At 38.5% G+C, this 14958-nt stretch overlaps 2 protein-coding genes across 4 annotated transcripts; both read left to right on the forward strand.

The window, feature by feature from the left end:
- The first annotated feature begins 1250 nt into the window (after nucleotides 1-1250).
- On the forward strand, nucleotides 1251-4994 carry LOC127361467 (E3 ubiquitin ligase TRAF3IP2). 3 transcript variants are annotated; one of them, XM_051396122.1, is made up of 10 exons: nucleotides 1251-1271; nucleotides 1542-2026; nucleotides 2111-2244; nucleotides 2811-2958; nucleotides 3142-3338; nucleotides 3822-3910; nucleotides 4003-4071; nucleotides 4245-4349; nucleotides 4438-4512; nucleotides 4646-4994. In XM_051396122.1, exons 2-10 carry the CDS (start codon nucleotides 1572-1574, stop codon nucleotides 4814-4816), a joined length of 1443 nt encoding a protein of 480 aa, XP_051252082.1. In that variant the 5' UTR covers nucleotides 1251-1271; nucleotides 1542-1571; the 3' UTR covers nucleotides 4817-4994. The 3 variants fall into 3 exon arrangements, with proteins under 3 accessions (XP_051252082.1, XP_051252079.1, XP_051252081.1); XM_051396119.1 differs by lacking the exon at nucleotides 1251-1271 and adding an exon at nucleotides 1288-1318; XM_051396121.1 differs by lacking the exon at nucleotides 1251-1271 and adding an exon at nucleotides 1288-1318 and having other exon boundaries at nucleotides 2853-2958.
- A 965-nt stretch (nucleotides 4995-5959) lies between these two features.
- On the forward strand, nucleotides 5960-14898 carry LOC127361526 (uncharacterized; the record flags this gene model as incomplete). The annotated part of the gene is made up of 15 exons (XM_051396219.1): nucleotides 5960-6394; nucleotides 9644-9832; nucleotides 9921-10004; nucleotides 10098-10202; nucleotides 10293-10448; nucleotides 10620-10763; nucleotides 10890-11033; nucleotides 11291-11434; nucleotides 11535-11654; nucleotides 11860-11979; nucleotides 12078-12122; nucleotides 12218-12265; nucleotides 12372-12398; nucleotides 14103-14234; nucleotides 14327-14898. Coding segments are annotated over exons 1-15 (2040 nt in total), but the record flags the coding sequence as incomplete, so codon positions are not given.
- Nucleotides 14899-14958: the final 60 nt, after the last annotated feature.

Here is a 14958-nt window from a genome sequence, read left to right on the forward strand (position 1 = left end):
AAGATATTCATATTAAATCATTGTCCCTGCCCCTTTTAGCAGACTTAACAACAGATGAGTCAGCAGCACCCCAGTCTCCCCATAACTGTACCCCTCCTTGTCCCAGTGAAGAAGGTGAGCAACATTGTGTTCAATGACAGTTAGCATCATTGCAGGGAGTCTGTGGGGATTTCTGTCTCTCTTGCTCTTTTTACCATTACAAAAAAGAAAATGAAATATTTATTAATGACAGAAATTCAAACACATTAATAACAATTATTTTCTCACATAATGATCATTATGAAATGAAATAAAAAAAACAACCTACTGTCTGTACTGGATGCTGGACAGTTGGAAACAGTGAGTAGTTTACCTGAGCCTGCATGTAAGATACAGACAATATTAAAATAATCCAGTTTGATACGTTCATTTAGATTGAATTATGGAATGACATATTGGCAATAATAATATAATGACAATAATAATTTATAATTATAATTAATAATTAATTTCATTAAGAGAATTTTCCATTTTGAATAAAAATACATTGAGACTGTAAAAGATGGCCTTTAGCACATTTTTTATGGTTGCTCTTAATCTTGCATCAAATAGTGAACTGCATACTGTATGCAGACTTGCATGCATGTACAAATCACCAGCAGTAAATATTGTGCCAGTGCTAGTATTGAGCTACAAGAAGCAAGACAGTTGCAAGCCTTTAATTAGAGTTATGTAAAGCTTTTGATGGGACAGTCAGGTCCTAGAGATGTGGTGACAACAGCTGCGCAGAGGGGGCCCAATTTGATTTTCTTTGTCATGGGGCCCAAAATTCCTGGCGATGCTCCTGGTTGGTCTGCCCGGAAACTGGAGAGCAGTTAACTGCAAACAGGTGAAGCAATGATTATTTAATAACTGTTTAACTGTTTAACCCAACAACTGTTTCATTGTGGTTTGAGCTTTTGTAATTGTTGCAGATTTCTGTTCTGGAATTTTGTTTCAATACAGCTCTCTTAACCATATGAGAGCTTTATTGAATTATAGCTCCCATCTCATTGTTACTCCAATGATTGAATAATAGTCCTTCATTAATCATTTAAACAAAACTCTTTTTGATCAGTAAATTCCTTAGACTAAGACTCTAACCTTCCTGGCTGATCTGGCTGAGCAACATAAACATAGATTCTTGGCTCTGATTGGACGCAGCTGAAGGAGCTAAGAATTTGCATATAGCAGGCTGTAACACACACAAGCCTCTGCCCCCACAGGAGTTTAAAGAATCCAGCAGAGAACAGGTAAGTCATTGTTACTCTTTCTTTTTATGCTGAGTCCTCTTAGCCTGGTATGTATGTTTTTATATCTATCTATCTATCTATCTATCTATCTATCTATCTATCTATCTATCTATCTATCTATCTATCTATCTATCTATCTACAAAAAACATTTTTTCAATAATATTTTAAATTAGAGAATAATCCATTTAGATTGTGCATGAAAATGTCTTTCTGACCACTTGAAAAAGAAGGTAGGTAACATTTTTTTCTGCTTTGTCTGTTACTTGCAGGACTACAGGCTTACACTGGAGCAATCTGAGATGAATAGATGGATTAAGATGGATAAATCTAAAGTACCAGAACTCAAAGTATTTTCCAACACAAATAAATCAGAAAATTTTCATCGACTTCTGAGCCCTGAAGTCACGGAAAACCAAATATTTCATGCTAATCCACAGCGTGCTACATTCATACCAAGCTGTTGCATGGGTGCAGATTATTTCTGCCAAAAAAGCTCATGTAGAGTTGGCCAAGTGAATCAAGAGTTTAGTCAGCCTGCTCCTGCTGCGCAGCGTACAGACCTGATGCAGCACAGAGAGCCAGAAGGTAGAGGATCGACTCCTGCCAGGATGACTCTCCATCATCGACCACCTGATGCCTGTTGCCCTCGTCCTGCAGAAACCAGGGAGGGTGACAAGAGAGGAGAGTTCTGTTTATGTGACTATGGACCAAACCAGTGTGGAACAACAGGGCCTGCAAACAGAAGTGTAACTAGGTTAGGAATACAACCAAAGAATTGAGTAAAATTTGTATTTGCTTTAATGTTTATATGGGGTAAAATCTATTTTCTTATATTCAGGGGGGAGGATGAATACAATTCTCAGCTTCAGAGTGATGAGGAGGATCTTGAGCTTCCTTTGCCACTAAGATCTGATGATGAGTTGCAGCACTACAATCCCTTTGTACCTCCTTACCAGTACATGCACCACAATGGTAAGGGAAGTATATTTAATTAAAAAAGATGATGCCATTAGCAAATGAAGAATTATTCTTCAATTCATTAGTGAAGTATAAGCAACACAACAGTGTCAAAAAAGTAAGTATTCAATTAGTGAATTCAAAATCCTACACATATTCTTGTATTATCTGCAAAATGTACTTACAGTATTAAAAGTAAATGTAGTCCTATCAGAATTGCATTAATGTATATTTTGGATTATTATTATTACTGATTTAAAAGAACTTAATATTTTGTATTTTGATGTATAACAATGGATCAGATATTTTGTCTGTAAAATCTGAATACCTTTAGATGAGTTAAACATATAATATTTCTCTCTATACTAATGGCGTAATAGAAAATGGGAATAATTCAAGTACATAAAACTGTACAATAAAAACTGTATTTTTATTATTATGTAAATTTTATTTGGCTGATCAGTAGAGTCCATATGTGCTGGCAACCTCCTCCCCTCTATCTGGTGGCTTTTCTGCACTTTCTGCCTTGGTACTCTGAACAGATTTGCTGTCACACAGAAATGTTTAAACTATATCCACAGACCCTCATCATACAATGGATGTAAGGTATTATCACTCTGCAGGAGAAGGCCATTACAACTTCAATCCAGTTAACAGATACCCACCTCAGCCAAGTTACCACTCGGCTCCCTACCAGCACAAAGAACCCTGGGATGACCCTCAAAACTGGTAAAAAAAAACCAAAACTAACAACAAACAGTAACCTGAAGCAGTAGTCACTCACTGTTAATGTTTATGAAAAATGCAGTGAGCCAGGGGCTACAACAGTCTGTACTTTGCATATTACACATACCCATCACATGTCAGCACTGTTAAGCAGACAATCCTTTGTTTGTTTTCTCTCTGCTTCAGGCTGCAACGTTATGATAACTTTATGAATGACGTCATGGCTCAGGGAAGTGTCTCAGTAAACGTGCCTCAGTTCTCAGTCCCCCCTGTGCAGGGCGTGGCACAGGTCAGCGTGATGAGCCCGAACTCATCCGGAGCAGAGGCGTCCGTCTCACATCCACATGAGAAAAGAAGAACAATCAGTCTGCCCGATGTGTGCCGTGAGTCACTTTATCCTCTCATTTTAAAAGGAAGGTACATATGTTTTTATAGTGTGGTTTATTTTGGCAGCTCAATTAATGTTTGGGAAAAATAATTGCTGTGAGAACAAGAGGTAATTGTGTAAGGCAATTAGGATTAATTATAGGCCATCAGCCTTTAATTTTGCAGTGTTGATTCAATTTTAGGGTTATTTGTGAGGCTGTTATGTGGTGTTGTATTGGACTGCAGAAATTGTAATGTGTTTCTTGTACAGTAAATTGGTACATGGACAAAATATTGGAAAACCTTTATTTAAATTAAATACACTCCATACTACCACAAAGGACACATATCAGTAAAGTCTCAATTAAAACATCAGGACAGGTCAATACAGGTGTTTCTATTTTTCTCTTTCAGTGTAATTTACTTATGTAAAATGGAACCAGCTACAAAAGGAAAACATCTGAGATTAATTTTAATGTTATGATCTCTTCTCTTCTCAGGAAACGTTTTTATAACTTATTCTTTGGACGTTTCTTCAGAGATAGTCCCTTTTGTAGACTTCCTCACAAAGCAAGGTTTTCGAGCAGCCGTAAGCTACATCCTCCTCACTCAAAAGAGAGATATTTTTAAAAAAAAAACATCACATTTGACTTACTTACATCCCTGAATTTAATTTCACAGGTTGACATATATGACAACACCATCAGGCGCATGGATATCAACAAGTGGAAGGACAGTTACCTGAAAGATGTAATTTTGCTATTGTTATATTATCAAATTATATTATTGACTTAGAAAAAAAATCAGAATAAATTTAATAGTAGTTTAATGAATATTCCATATTGAATGCTTTGTATCACACTTTTGTATTGCAGTTGTCTTTCCAGGCAGTAAAGGTGTCTAAAACATATTTTTTCTAACAGCCTTTAACCCTGATCATCATCGCCGTCAGTCCAAAGTATAAAGCTGACATTGAAGGATCTGTTGTGGATAGCCATGGTCTACACACTAAATATATTCACTCCATGGTGAGAATGTATCTGCTCTTTTAGTTTAAATTAGACATAATTCTGAGTGGACTAACAGGTACTTACATTTTAAATCAAACTTTTCCAGATTCAGAATGAATTCATTGAGCAAGGCAGCTTGAATTTCAGATTCATACCAGTTCTCTTCCTCAGTGCATCCCAGGTCAGAAAGAATTTTTGTTTAATAATTAAAAGCATTTTTTTACTCTGAGGTTTTGCAGTTACTCATATTTTTTGTACTCTTTTCTCATTTCCCAACCTTTCTCTTCTGCAAAAAAAAAACCATGTATATGCAGAAACACGTCCCAAGTTGGCTTCAGAACACACGTGTCTATCGCTGGCCACAGGACACTGAGGATTTATTACTGCGGCTGCTCAGGGAGGAGAGATACGTTCCTCCTCCTGTACCTATGGAGCTCACCCTCATTATCAGGCCTGTGGCCCCCAGCTCTGCAACTACACTGTGAAGACACACCTGTATTCATGCTTGTGCATGTTTTTAATGATTTGTGCAGCTTGTGTATTTTAAAATCTCAGAATGTATCCAGTCTAAGTCATAAGTCAGCTCATTATCTAAGATGTTTCATTCTGTGAAAGAACAGTTGTTTGTTTGTCAGATATTTCAATAAAGTCATATTCAAGCTATGCAGTGTCCGTCTCTTGGTCAGTCCACCACTTCGACATCGAGACTGAAATATCGACTACTGGATGAATGAAATTTTGTAAAACCATTCCCCAGAGAATGAATTCTAATGACTTTGATGACCTTTTCATCAGGTTGACATTTGTGGTTTTAACATGAAATATGGTAGCCTACAGTCATTCATGTCTCCCTCAGGATGAATTGAAATCACTTTGTGATCCCTTAACCTTTTAACTAGTGCCATAATCCAAAAAGTAGGTTCTACTTTGATTTAAACTGACATTCTCATTACTTTCCCATGTACTAACATGCTAAAGTAAGATGGTGAACATGTTAAGCATCATATCTGTTCAGCAAGTGAACATTGTCATTGTGAGCATGTTAGAATGCCGTTGTTAGCATTTAGCTCAAAGCACCAGCCTCACAGAACAGCTAGCGTGTCTATAGACTCTTTTTTTAATGCTTTCTAGGGAAAATATGACTATGAATATAGCTGTCACAAATAGGCCCTACACATGCTGGATATTTTTTTTTTTTTTGTTCCTTGGTGAAGTTGTTTATTATTTTGGAAACATGTTTATTTTGAAGCTGCAACCTAAAACCAAATGTGAGAACGTAAAAAGAAAGTGATGAGTAATAAACAAAATAAACCACAGCACCAGCGAGGTTGCTTGAGCTGATGGATAGTGAACCTTTTTAAGGACTGTTTCCATCTGTGTTGTTGTCCATTCCTCATCTTGGGCACCTGATTTGTTCCAGTTTAGTGGGCAGATTACCCCACCAGTAGGGGTGCCCAGCTCAGCCAACTGATCTTGCAGACATCCCTTCGACCGCCAAAAAAGGCCTGCCAGAGCAGCTGGTGTGCAGAGCTCCAGCTAAGAATAACCCAGACCTTCTGGGGGATAAAGTTACCTTGAAGCCACCCTGTGCTGTGCTCTGACCTATACCCATGTGAGGCACCAATAACACTGGGTGGGATATTCTGTCAGTTTCCCCTCACCCTACCCAGCCCTGTGCTTAGCTTGGCTCTTTGCTTCCCCTGCGTCGCTTTGCTCTGCCCAACCATCCCTAGACCCCCCTCTGCAATGCTGCCACACCGGCAGCTCCAAATTCCCCAACCCCGGTAAAACTTACAGTTTATCTTCAATTTTCTATTTTTCTTAATTTTTCTTTTAATCTTGGAGAAGTTCAACCTGTGGATTACATGGTTCAGGAAACAAGACTGTGATCACCAAGTGGAAATGGAATAATTGAATAACTGGGACATTTTTTTTACTGAGAAGTGGATGCTGATTGGATTCATACTGAAGCTGTGATTTTCCATTCACTTCTGCATGAGGAGGCTTTGCCCCCAATTTAAAGGATAATACCTGAAATTGTCTCCATATCACCATGGCTGAAGGTAGGACTGTTACACCTGCATCAGCACTGAAATTAACAACTCTGCTGCTTGTTACAATATAAAAAAGCCTAAGTAATATATGTAAGAAATAAATGGCAATGTTTTGATAGGGTGTGTCCTCCTAGGAAAATGTGTTGAAAGTTGGTTGCTATAAATACAGGATATCATGTAGCCAGAGTATTAGTATTGCTCTCCTGTGACAGACATGGCTGCTGCTGGGGCTGACCTCTGGTTTTCCAACAACACTCTATCTTTGACATATAGGAATAAGCTTATGTGACCTGGTCAAATTAGTGGTATATGACAAGCAAATCGTTTGTTTCATGAACCTTAAGGCCTTAAACGAGTTAAGCAATAACAGGCAGTTTTCCTGTATATTCAGTATAAATTTGTGTTGAAATACTGACACCACTTGTCTATCCGGAATAATTCCGCTGACTGAAGGGACCGTTTTAAATTTTCATAACCCAGCATTTGTATATGAGGAAGTGAATCATGAGTCAGGCATGCTCAAAGCTCATTCACAGTTAGAAGGTGTCGCTAACACCTTGACACCCGTTTCAAGTACATCAGAGTTGCTACACATACACTCCACTGTTAGTGGATGATGGCGATGATATGGTATTAAATGTCACAAGAATTTTCCACTGTACTAAACCAGTGGGAATCATGTGCATATATGTCTGGATTACCGATCTGATGAAATGAGAATGACAGATGATTCCTGCAATTTCTGATCTTTAATCGGACAAGATGTTACCAACTGAAATCTCAGATAAATGTATTTTGATCAGGACACAACACTCTTAAAGGTTTTATATATATATACGAAATTTACTACTGCTAAATGTTACACCAGAACATAACATCACAGACCAAAACATTTGGGCGCTACGGTCTACCAGACTCCATTGACAAAACAATTTTACAGACCATCATAACATCAGGACTTCATTCAGACTGGACAGAAACTCCGTCTTTGTTAGTCTTTATTAATCACCAACTGGTTTGGTTGAAATAACTCCTTAATTCACAGATGTAGATGAGAAAAAAGACCATTTCAGTCACTCTCCTTAGTTGCACACTGAAGAACTTACATGCATTAACATACATGCACAGCCAGACTGGAGAAGTAAACAAGGCACAGACAAACTGGGATAGCAACACAGGCGGAGGGAGGTTGACGTGATCATATGTTCACTCCACCATATCTTTCCATTGCAAATCTTTTTTTGCTGCTATATATAAATGATATATATATATATATATATATATACATATATGTATACGTATATACACACATGTACGCTAAGTGGAAAGAGGGAGGCCGATGACTAGTGAGCATCAAGGCCACTACCCAGGATGAAACATCAAAAATCCAAGAGTACATCAGAAAAATGGCCACAAATTATGAACTGCTAAGTGAATGTCTCAGGCAACAGAAACCCGATAAGAGTGCGGAGGAGCAGACAACCTGGAGGGACAAGCCCCTACATGGCATGTACCACCGCCAAATTGAAGAAGTGGCTGATATCGAGAAGACCTACCAATGGCTGGAAAAGGCTGGACTCAGAGACAGCACAGAGGCACTGATCATGGCAGCACAAGAACAAGCCCTAGGTACAAGAGCCATAGAGGCCAAGATCTACAAGAGTAGATCTGACCCAAGGTGCAGACTATGCAAAGATGACCCTGAGACAGTCCATCACATAGTAGCAGGGTGTAAGATGCTAGCTGGTTCAGCGTACATGGAGAGACACAACCAAGTGGCTGGAATAGTGTACAGGAACATCTGTACCCAGTATGGAATAGAAGTACCCAAATCCCAATGGGCCGCACCACAGAAGGTGGCTGAGAACAACAGGGCCAAGGTGCTATGGGACTTCAGATTCCAGACTGACAAACAGGTCCTGGCCAACCAACCGGACATAGTGGTGGTAGACAAGGAGCAGAAGAAAGCGGTGGTGAAAGATGTGGCCATACCAGCAGACGCCAACATCAGAAAGAAAGAACACGAAAAGGTTGAAAATTACCAAGGGTTGAAAGAACAGCTGGAGCAGATGTGAAAGGTCAAGGCGAGCGTGATCCCCGTGGTAGTAGGAGCACTTGGGGCAGTGACTCCCAAACTGGGGGAGTGGCTCCAACAGATCCCAGGAACAACATCAGAAACCTCAGTCCAGAAGAGCGCAGTCCTAGGAACAGCTAAGATACTGTGCAGAACCCTCAAACTCCCAGGCCTCTGGTAGAGGACCCGAGCTTGAGGATGACACACAGATACCACCCCAAGAGGGTGAAAGGGAAGTTTTAAATATATAAAACCTTTAATCAGTTCTCTAAATCTAATTCACATAATCCCTCTGCACCAGGAAGTGAGTTTACATATTGATGCAACACACAGACAGAGGTTATCATCTCATAAATGTCAGACACACCGTCTCCACCGTATAAAGTTTAAATCCTTTGATCACAAAGGAAATATTCGTCACCTGTCATGTTTAAGCTGCAGTGTGTATGATGATGATGAGACTGAAACTAATAATAGAACTGTACATTTTTGAGTTTTTTTCAAGATGGTTATAAATCATTGGTTATCAATTACTAAACCACATCCTCAATGAAATGCCCTGAAAACATATTTTCTCCATAGACTTTTTACTGTGAGCAATGTGGTCTGATGTGAACACACAATTTTCTGTTGTTGGAATAGTTTTGTTTTTTGTTTTTTCACACGAGAGATTTTTCTTTTTGTCCTTGTTTTTCACTGATTTATTTCACTATTATGATTATTAAAGAATTGTGACCAAGATATGTACTGAATATGACATTTTACTGTTAAAAAATAAATATGTCTCTGGCAGACAAATATTTAAATTTGACGCATATCTATGATTCACGGTGCCCCGGTTTGATTCCAGCTCGTGGCCCTTTGCTGCATATTGTTCTCTCTCCCTCTCTTAAGCTGTTGATATCCAATAAATGATAAAAAGTTAATAGTTAAAATAATTGGTATTTATGTGCCATATATTGTCCCTGCTGATTTATAGGTTTAGCTTTAGTATTTACGTATGTGCTTTGAATGTGAAGCTACGGTGTTATATATAGTAATTTCACATTAATAAGTAAAAGGACAAACCAAACATCTTCAGTGAAGCAGAAAGTTAAACCAAGCAGCAAAGGTTTGATCAGAACAGGAAAGTTTTGTTGAGTTCTTCGAGTGACTTTAGTATCTTTTTGCTTTTCCACATAAAGGAGCCTCCTCCGCAGCCACTAGGTCCAGTGGAGCAGCACCACAGACGGGGTCTCTCGGGTCCAAAGGTCTAGGGCTCCTCGGGAAGCTGAAAATGTCTGCGGAGCTGCTGATTGCCCTGGCTGCTCTCCTGTCCTGGGTGGTGGTGGGAGTGGTGATGTTTGATTTTGTGGAGTACAAAGCAGTCCCTGGTAGGTCACAAATACCTAAAAATGTATCTTTTTAGAACTTCAATCATCAGACATGCATAATTACCAGTATGTCTGTTATTATCCTCAGACATTGAGCAAATCATCACGGACCCTGTTCAAGCTGTAAATGACGCTGTTGATGAAGTATCCAGTCTGCTCAATAAATTTCAAGGTACATAAGAGATACAATCTCGTGCAAGCCACATGTTTTTAGTCATGTTGAAGCAAGTATTGTAATATTTGACTCTTATTTCTGGGCCCCTAGAATGTGCACCTGATTTAAGTGACCCCACGTCTGCTGTTACTTACGCTGCTGAGGAAATATCGGAAGCAAAAGATGGATTTGTTCGCTATTTTTCAGATGAGGAAGGTATGAAAACACACTCATACTCAACCAGGACAAAGGTTTAAACATACATGTGATATAACTGTGACTAACAATCTCTCTCCAAAACCCCAGGGAACTTCTACCTCAGCTATGTTGACCCTGTGGTCATCGGTAGACAAGCTTTCCACTCAACTAATGATTTCATGAGTGGCGTTGTGGGCTCCTTCAGGGATACGCTGTGTGCTATTATGGATACTGTTTTGGACACTATATTGGATATAAATACAGGTATGTATTCCTTATTTTAATACCAATTTCTGACTAAGGAAATTAATTTAATTTAAAGAAGACTAATTGTTTGATTAATTCAAGTAAAACTGTGCTGCTTATAACAATTCTCACCTAGTTTGATTATTAATAAATTAATTCTTCCCTTACATATGTCTTTGGTTTTCTCAGGAAAAACTGACCTTAGCTATATTGACCCTGTGGTCATAGGCAGAGGTGTCTTCAGTGTTATTAATGAGCTTATGTGTGGAGTATTGGGCTACATCTGGGATGTGCTCTGTGCCATCCTGGACACTATTCTGGATGTAGTGAAAGGTATTTACTCTACTCATATAACAACTCTTTAATGTGTAACCTCTTAACAGCTTAAAAGGACTATTGAACACAGCATACAGTATTGATTTTACATATTTGTCCTTTATACTTGTTTGTTTTTCTCAGGAACCACAGATATTAGCTTCATGGACCCTGTGGTAATTGGCAGAGATGCCTTCAGTGTTACTGATGACACTGTGAGTGGAGTAGTGGGATACATCCAGGACGTGCTCTGTGCCATCTTGGACAAAATACTGGACATAACGAAAGGTACCTGCTTATTTTTTTAACCTTTGTATTATTTGTGGTGCAATATTGACATATAATGTGGATCCTTATTTGTTGCCTAAATTCACCACTAAATCAACATTATTGCTCAATAACTGTTGCTGTTTTTGTAGTGAAAATTATTCATTAGTATTTAACTCTGATTTCAACTGTCTGTATAACAAAAATGATTGATTTCTGTTTTGTTGGATGAAGTAACTCACTGGAGCTTTGGCCTGAATGTATGTTGTTCTTCTCAGGAAACACTGATGTTAGCTTCATTGACCCTGTGGATGTTGGCAGAAATGTCTTCAGTGTTACTAATGACTTTGTGAGTGGAATAGCAGCATACATCCAGGGTATGCTCTGTGCAATCATGGATGTAATACTGGACACAGCACAAGGTATGGTATCTGTCATGGCTTTTAACCTTCACCTGTGTGTGCCTAAACTAAACTGAAGCCTGCAAACTGCAGTTTTCATTTCGACTTTTCTGTTGATTAGGCATCCAGGATGCTGTGGGATTCAGCCCAATGTCAGCTCTGAAGGGAACAGCAGAAATCATCACAGAACAGATAAACATGCTCGTGAGCTACGTCTCCGCAATGCTGGTCAGCGAACAAGGTCTGCTTTTACATATGATGACAGATAATTTACATATCAGCTACATCACTGTTGCTGGTGTCACTGTGTTTATATTTGAGATTAATAAGTGATTACCTATACTTGTCTCTGAACTAAGAGATGTTAATGCAAGAAACACTAAACAATCTGAAGTTGTGTTTTGTACAGTAGCTTTACCTCACTTTCTGGTGTGCTGATGTTTCAGGGATCATGCCTGAAGTTTCCCTTGACCCCATGAAAGTTGTGGAAGATGCCGTGTTGGAGTTCACAGACAAGAAAGATTTGTTCTTGGCTTACATGTCAAGCATGGTTGTTGGTGAACAAGGTATGCTTGCTTCAGTACTATTGATTGGGAAACATAAAAATCCATAAAATATACTGATAACGGGGATTATTTTACCATATTTTCTTCTCTTGCTTTAGGTGAACCTGTGGCCACACCGGTTGTAAATGTAGTAACTGAAAAAGGTTCCACTTTTTATTACAGTTTTAATACACGTAAAAAGCATCTTACTAGCCTATGGCTGCAAATTACAACGTGTCTTTTTGTTCTTTTTGTTTAGATGAAACTGTAGGTCCTCCGTCTGATATACATTTAGTACAAAGGAAAGGTAAGTAATGACAATATTTTAATATTTTTTCATGCTGTAACATATATTCTTAAAGAATAGTAATATACAATAATAATTGTCTTTCATTATCTTCTATGAAATGTAGGTGAATTTCTGCCACCTTTTGAAAAAGGTAAGAAAATACCACCATATATTGCAATACGCTATAACGTTTATTTTGGACAGGTGCGATGTGTGTTGCCAGCAAATAGTGGCCTTACATGCATGTTTGCATTGATTTTTGTTTTTCTGACCACTTTGTATGAACTGGTATCAAGTCTGCCTCATGTCATGTTCAGTGTAATACAGCAAGCCTGAAGTACGATGAAACTGTCAGTTTTGTTTGAATAAACTCCATTTTGCACTCATTACGGACTACGGCATGAACAAATATGCATCATAACCACTGTATACTTTTACTGTAATAAATGTCTATATGATGTGGTGACTGCATTTCTTCCTCTGTTTGTCATACTGACCGTTTGTTGGATGTAACATGTTATTAAACTCTGCATTCAAGTTGGTTTTGTTCCAGTCAGCATAAATTCTTACAATATATTGAGCATGAAAAATCATCTTTAATATGTGTCCTTCAGAGTTGCATTCCTCTGTTGACTTCTCCTGCATTGTCCAAACATCTTCTGTACAACTGACTGACTGACCAGCTGCCACTTGTATTTCAACAATTTAAACATCTATGATATCTGGATTGTTCATACTGGATGATGTGTGTTTTTGTGTGGAATATTTAATTTTTATCTTTGCATGGAATCACACACCACATGTTTCAATGGTTAGCCTTCAGAATAGTATTTATTGCAATATTATTTATTAATGGCTGTACCAATTTTGGATAGTAATATTTGGGGAATTGATGATGAGATGAAAACAATGCAATTAAAGGATAAGTCTGGGGATAGTCTATATTTTTCTTCTCAACAAATCACATGAAAAGACTAAAACTAACAATTCATTGATTGATAGGCTTTTTGAGGTGTTTGAACTGATTGTCTTAGACAGTTAGCATTTTTCTGTATTTTGAGCTCCTCATCATCTGGGACATCAGCAATTATTGGCTACTTGACAGATGATTGAGTTGTGTGTTTCTGCAGTTAATGCCCTGAGATGATGATTTTGATGATTTTTAATTCATTTTCACTCATCAGGAATTCATTTCCTCTGTGACAGTAAGATTAGTCCACCGGCTGTCACAAATTGCCACAGAATGAACTGGGCTTCCTAAATACTTTTATGGCGGACTAACTCTAATTAGTCACACTATAAACAAACATACAACATACAACATACAACAACATTACGGCTATAATCAACCCATAATGTGAGACAATGCAGTATTTACTTTTCTTTTAAGTAAAGTTTGCTAAGAAGTACCCAGCTGTTTCAGGAGGTTACTGAAAATTAAACTATATTCTAGTTTTGTGTGTAGCAGGAAGGAACTTTAAATGTTAATTTCTTTCTTGTTTGTATTATAATAAATAAATGTATCTGTGGCACATTTTTAAAGATTTACTTAAGTAGAAATAATGGGCTTGGGGATACGTCGTAAAGTATTGAGAGACGAACTGCTGCATTGTTGGTTTTGGTCATTTCCTTTGATTTGTTGACAGTAAGATTAATTTTAATGATAAAGCAAAATGGGGAAATGAATGCATTCAGCATGTGGTGTGTGCTATATATTGTTATAAATGGTCATTGTCATTGTTCCCATTTCACCCCATCACTCTGTACCTTAAAACAAGATTGGAGCTGCATTTCTGTGTAAAAAGCCAAAGCTGTGAAGGTCAGATAAGACAGGTCACATGAGTTGATGATACAGTTACAGAAATTATGAACGCTGCCAAAGACGAAGCTGCTCCTGCTGCAGAGTTAAGTGAGGCCCCAGACTCAAAGGAGGAGGAAGTTCCCACTGAAGCTGCCAGTAAAGCAGATGAGGCAGAGGAAGATGATGGTATTAACACAATTTTTATTTAATAGTCACATTCATTAGTCAGATTGAAGATACAGTAAGAGGCACTAAACTTTTTACTATCACATCACTAGTGAAACATGTTGACCTTGTTGAAGAAACAGAGCATGAACCATCAATGGAGGATGAGGGAACCCTCGACGATGACAGCAAGGAGGAACACAAAAAGGAAGAGGCAGAAGACGTTACTGAAGAAGAGGAGAAGGAGGGAGAGGAGAAAGAAGATGAGGAAGGTGATGGTACAGAAGACGAGGAGGAATTAAAAACAGACGATGATGAAGAACAAGAAGAGGGAGATATTAAAATACAGGAGGTTGAGGTAGAAGAAGAGGAGGAAAAGGAGGAAAAGGAGACCAAAGCTGAAGAAGTTTTTGTAGAGGAGGAAGAGGAGGAGGAGGAGGAGGAAACAAAATCAAGAGAGGAGGTGGTAGAAGATGAGGTGGAGGAGGAGGAAGAGGGGGAGGAGGAGGAGACCAAAACAGAAGATTTGGTAGATGAGAAGGAGGAGGAGAAGACAAAAACTGGGGAAATTTTTGTAGAGGAGGAAGACGAGGAGGAGGAGGAGAAGGAGGAGGAGGAGGAGGAAACAAAATCAGGAGAGGAGGTGGTAGAAGATGAGGAGGAGGAGGAGGAGGAGGAGGAGACCAAAACAACAGATTTGGTAAATGAGAAGGAGGAGGAGGAGACAAAAACTGGAGAAGTTTTT

The sequence above is a fragment of the Dicentrarchus labrax genome, unplaced genomic scaffold (assembly GCF_905237075.1).
Source record: "Dicentrarchus labrax unplaced genomic scaffold, dlabrax2021, whole genome shotgun sequence".
NCBI classification, from domain to species: domain Eukaryota; kingdom Metazoa; phylum Chordata; class Actinopteri; family Moronidae; genus Dicentrarchus; species Dicentrarchus labrax.

Coding starts and splice junctions, on each gene's coding strand:
- LOC127361467 (XM_051396119.1), top strand. CDS start 1,298: ATGCTGAGTCCTCTTAGCCTG. Junction 2,959..3,141: donor TGGGATGACCCTCAAAACTG/GTAAAAAAAAAC, acceptor TCTCTGCTTCAG/GCTGCAACGTTATGATAACT. Junction 3,339..3,821: donor CAGTCTGCCCGATGTGTGCC/GTGAGTCACTTT, acceptor TTCTCTTCTCAG/GAAACGTTTTTATAACTTAT.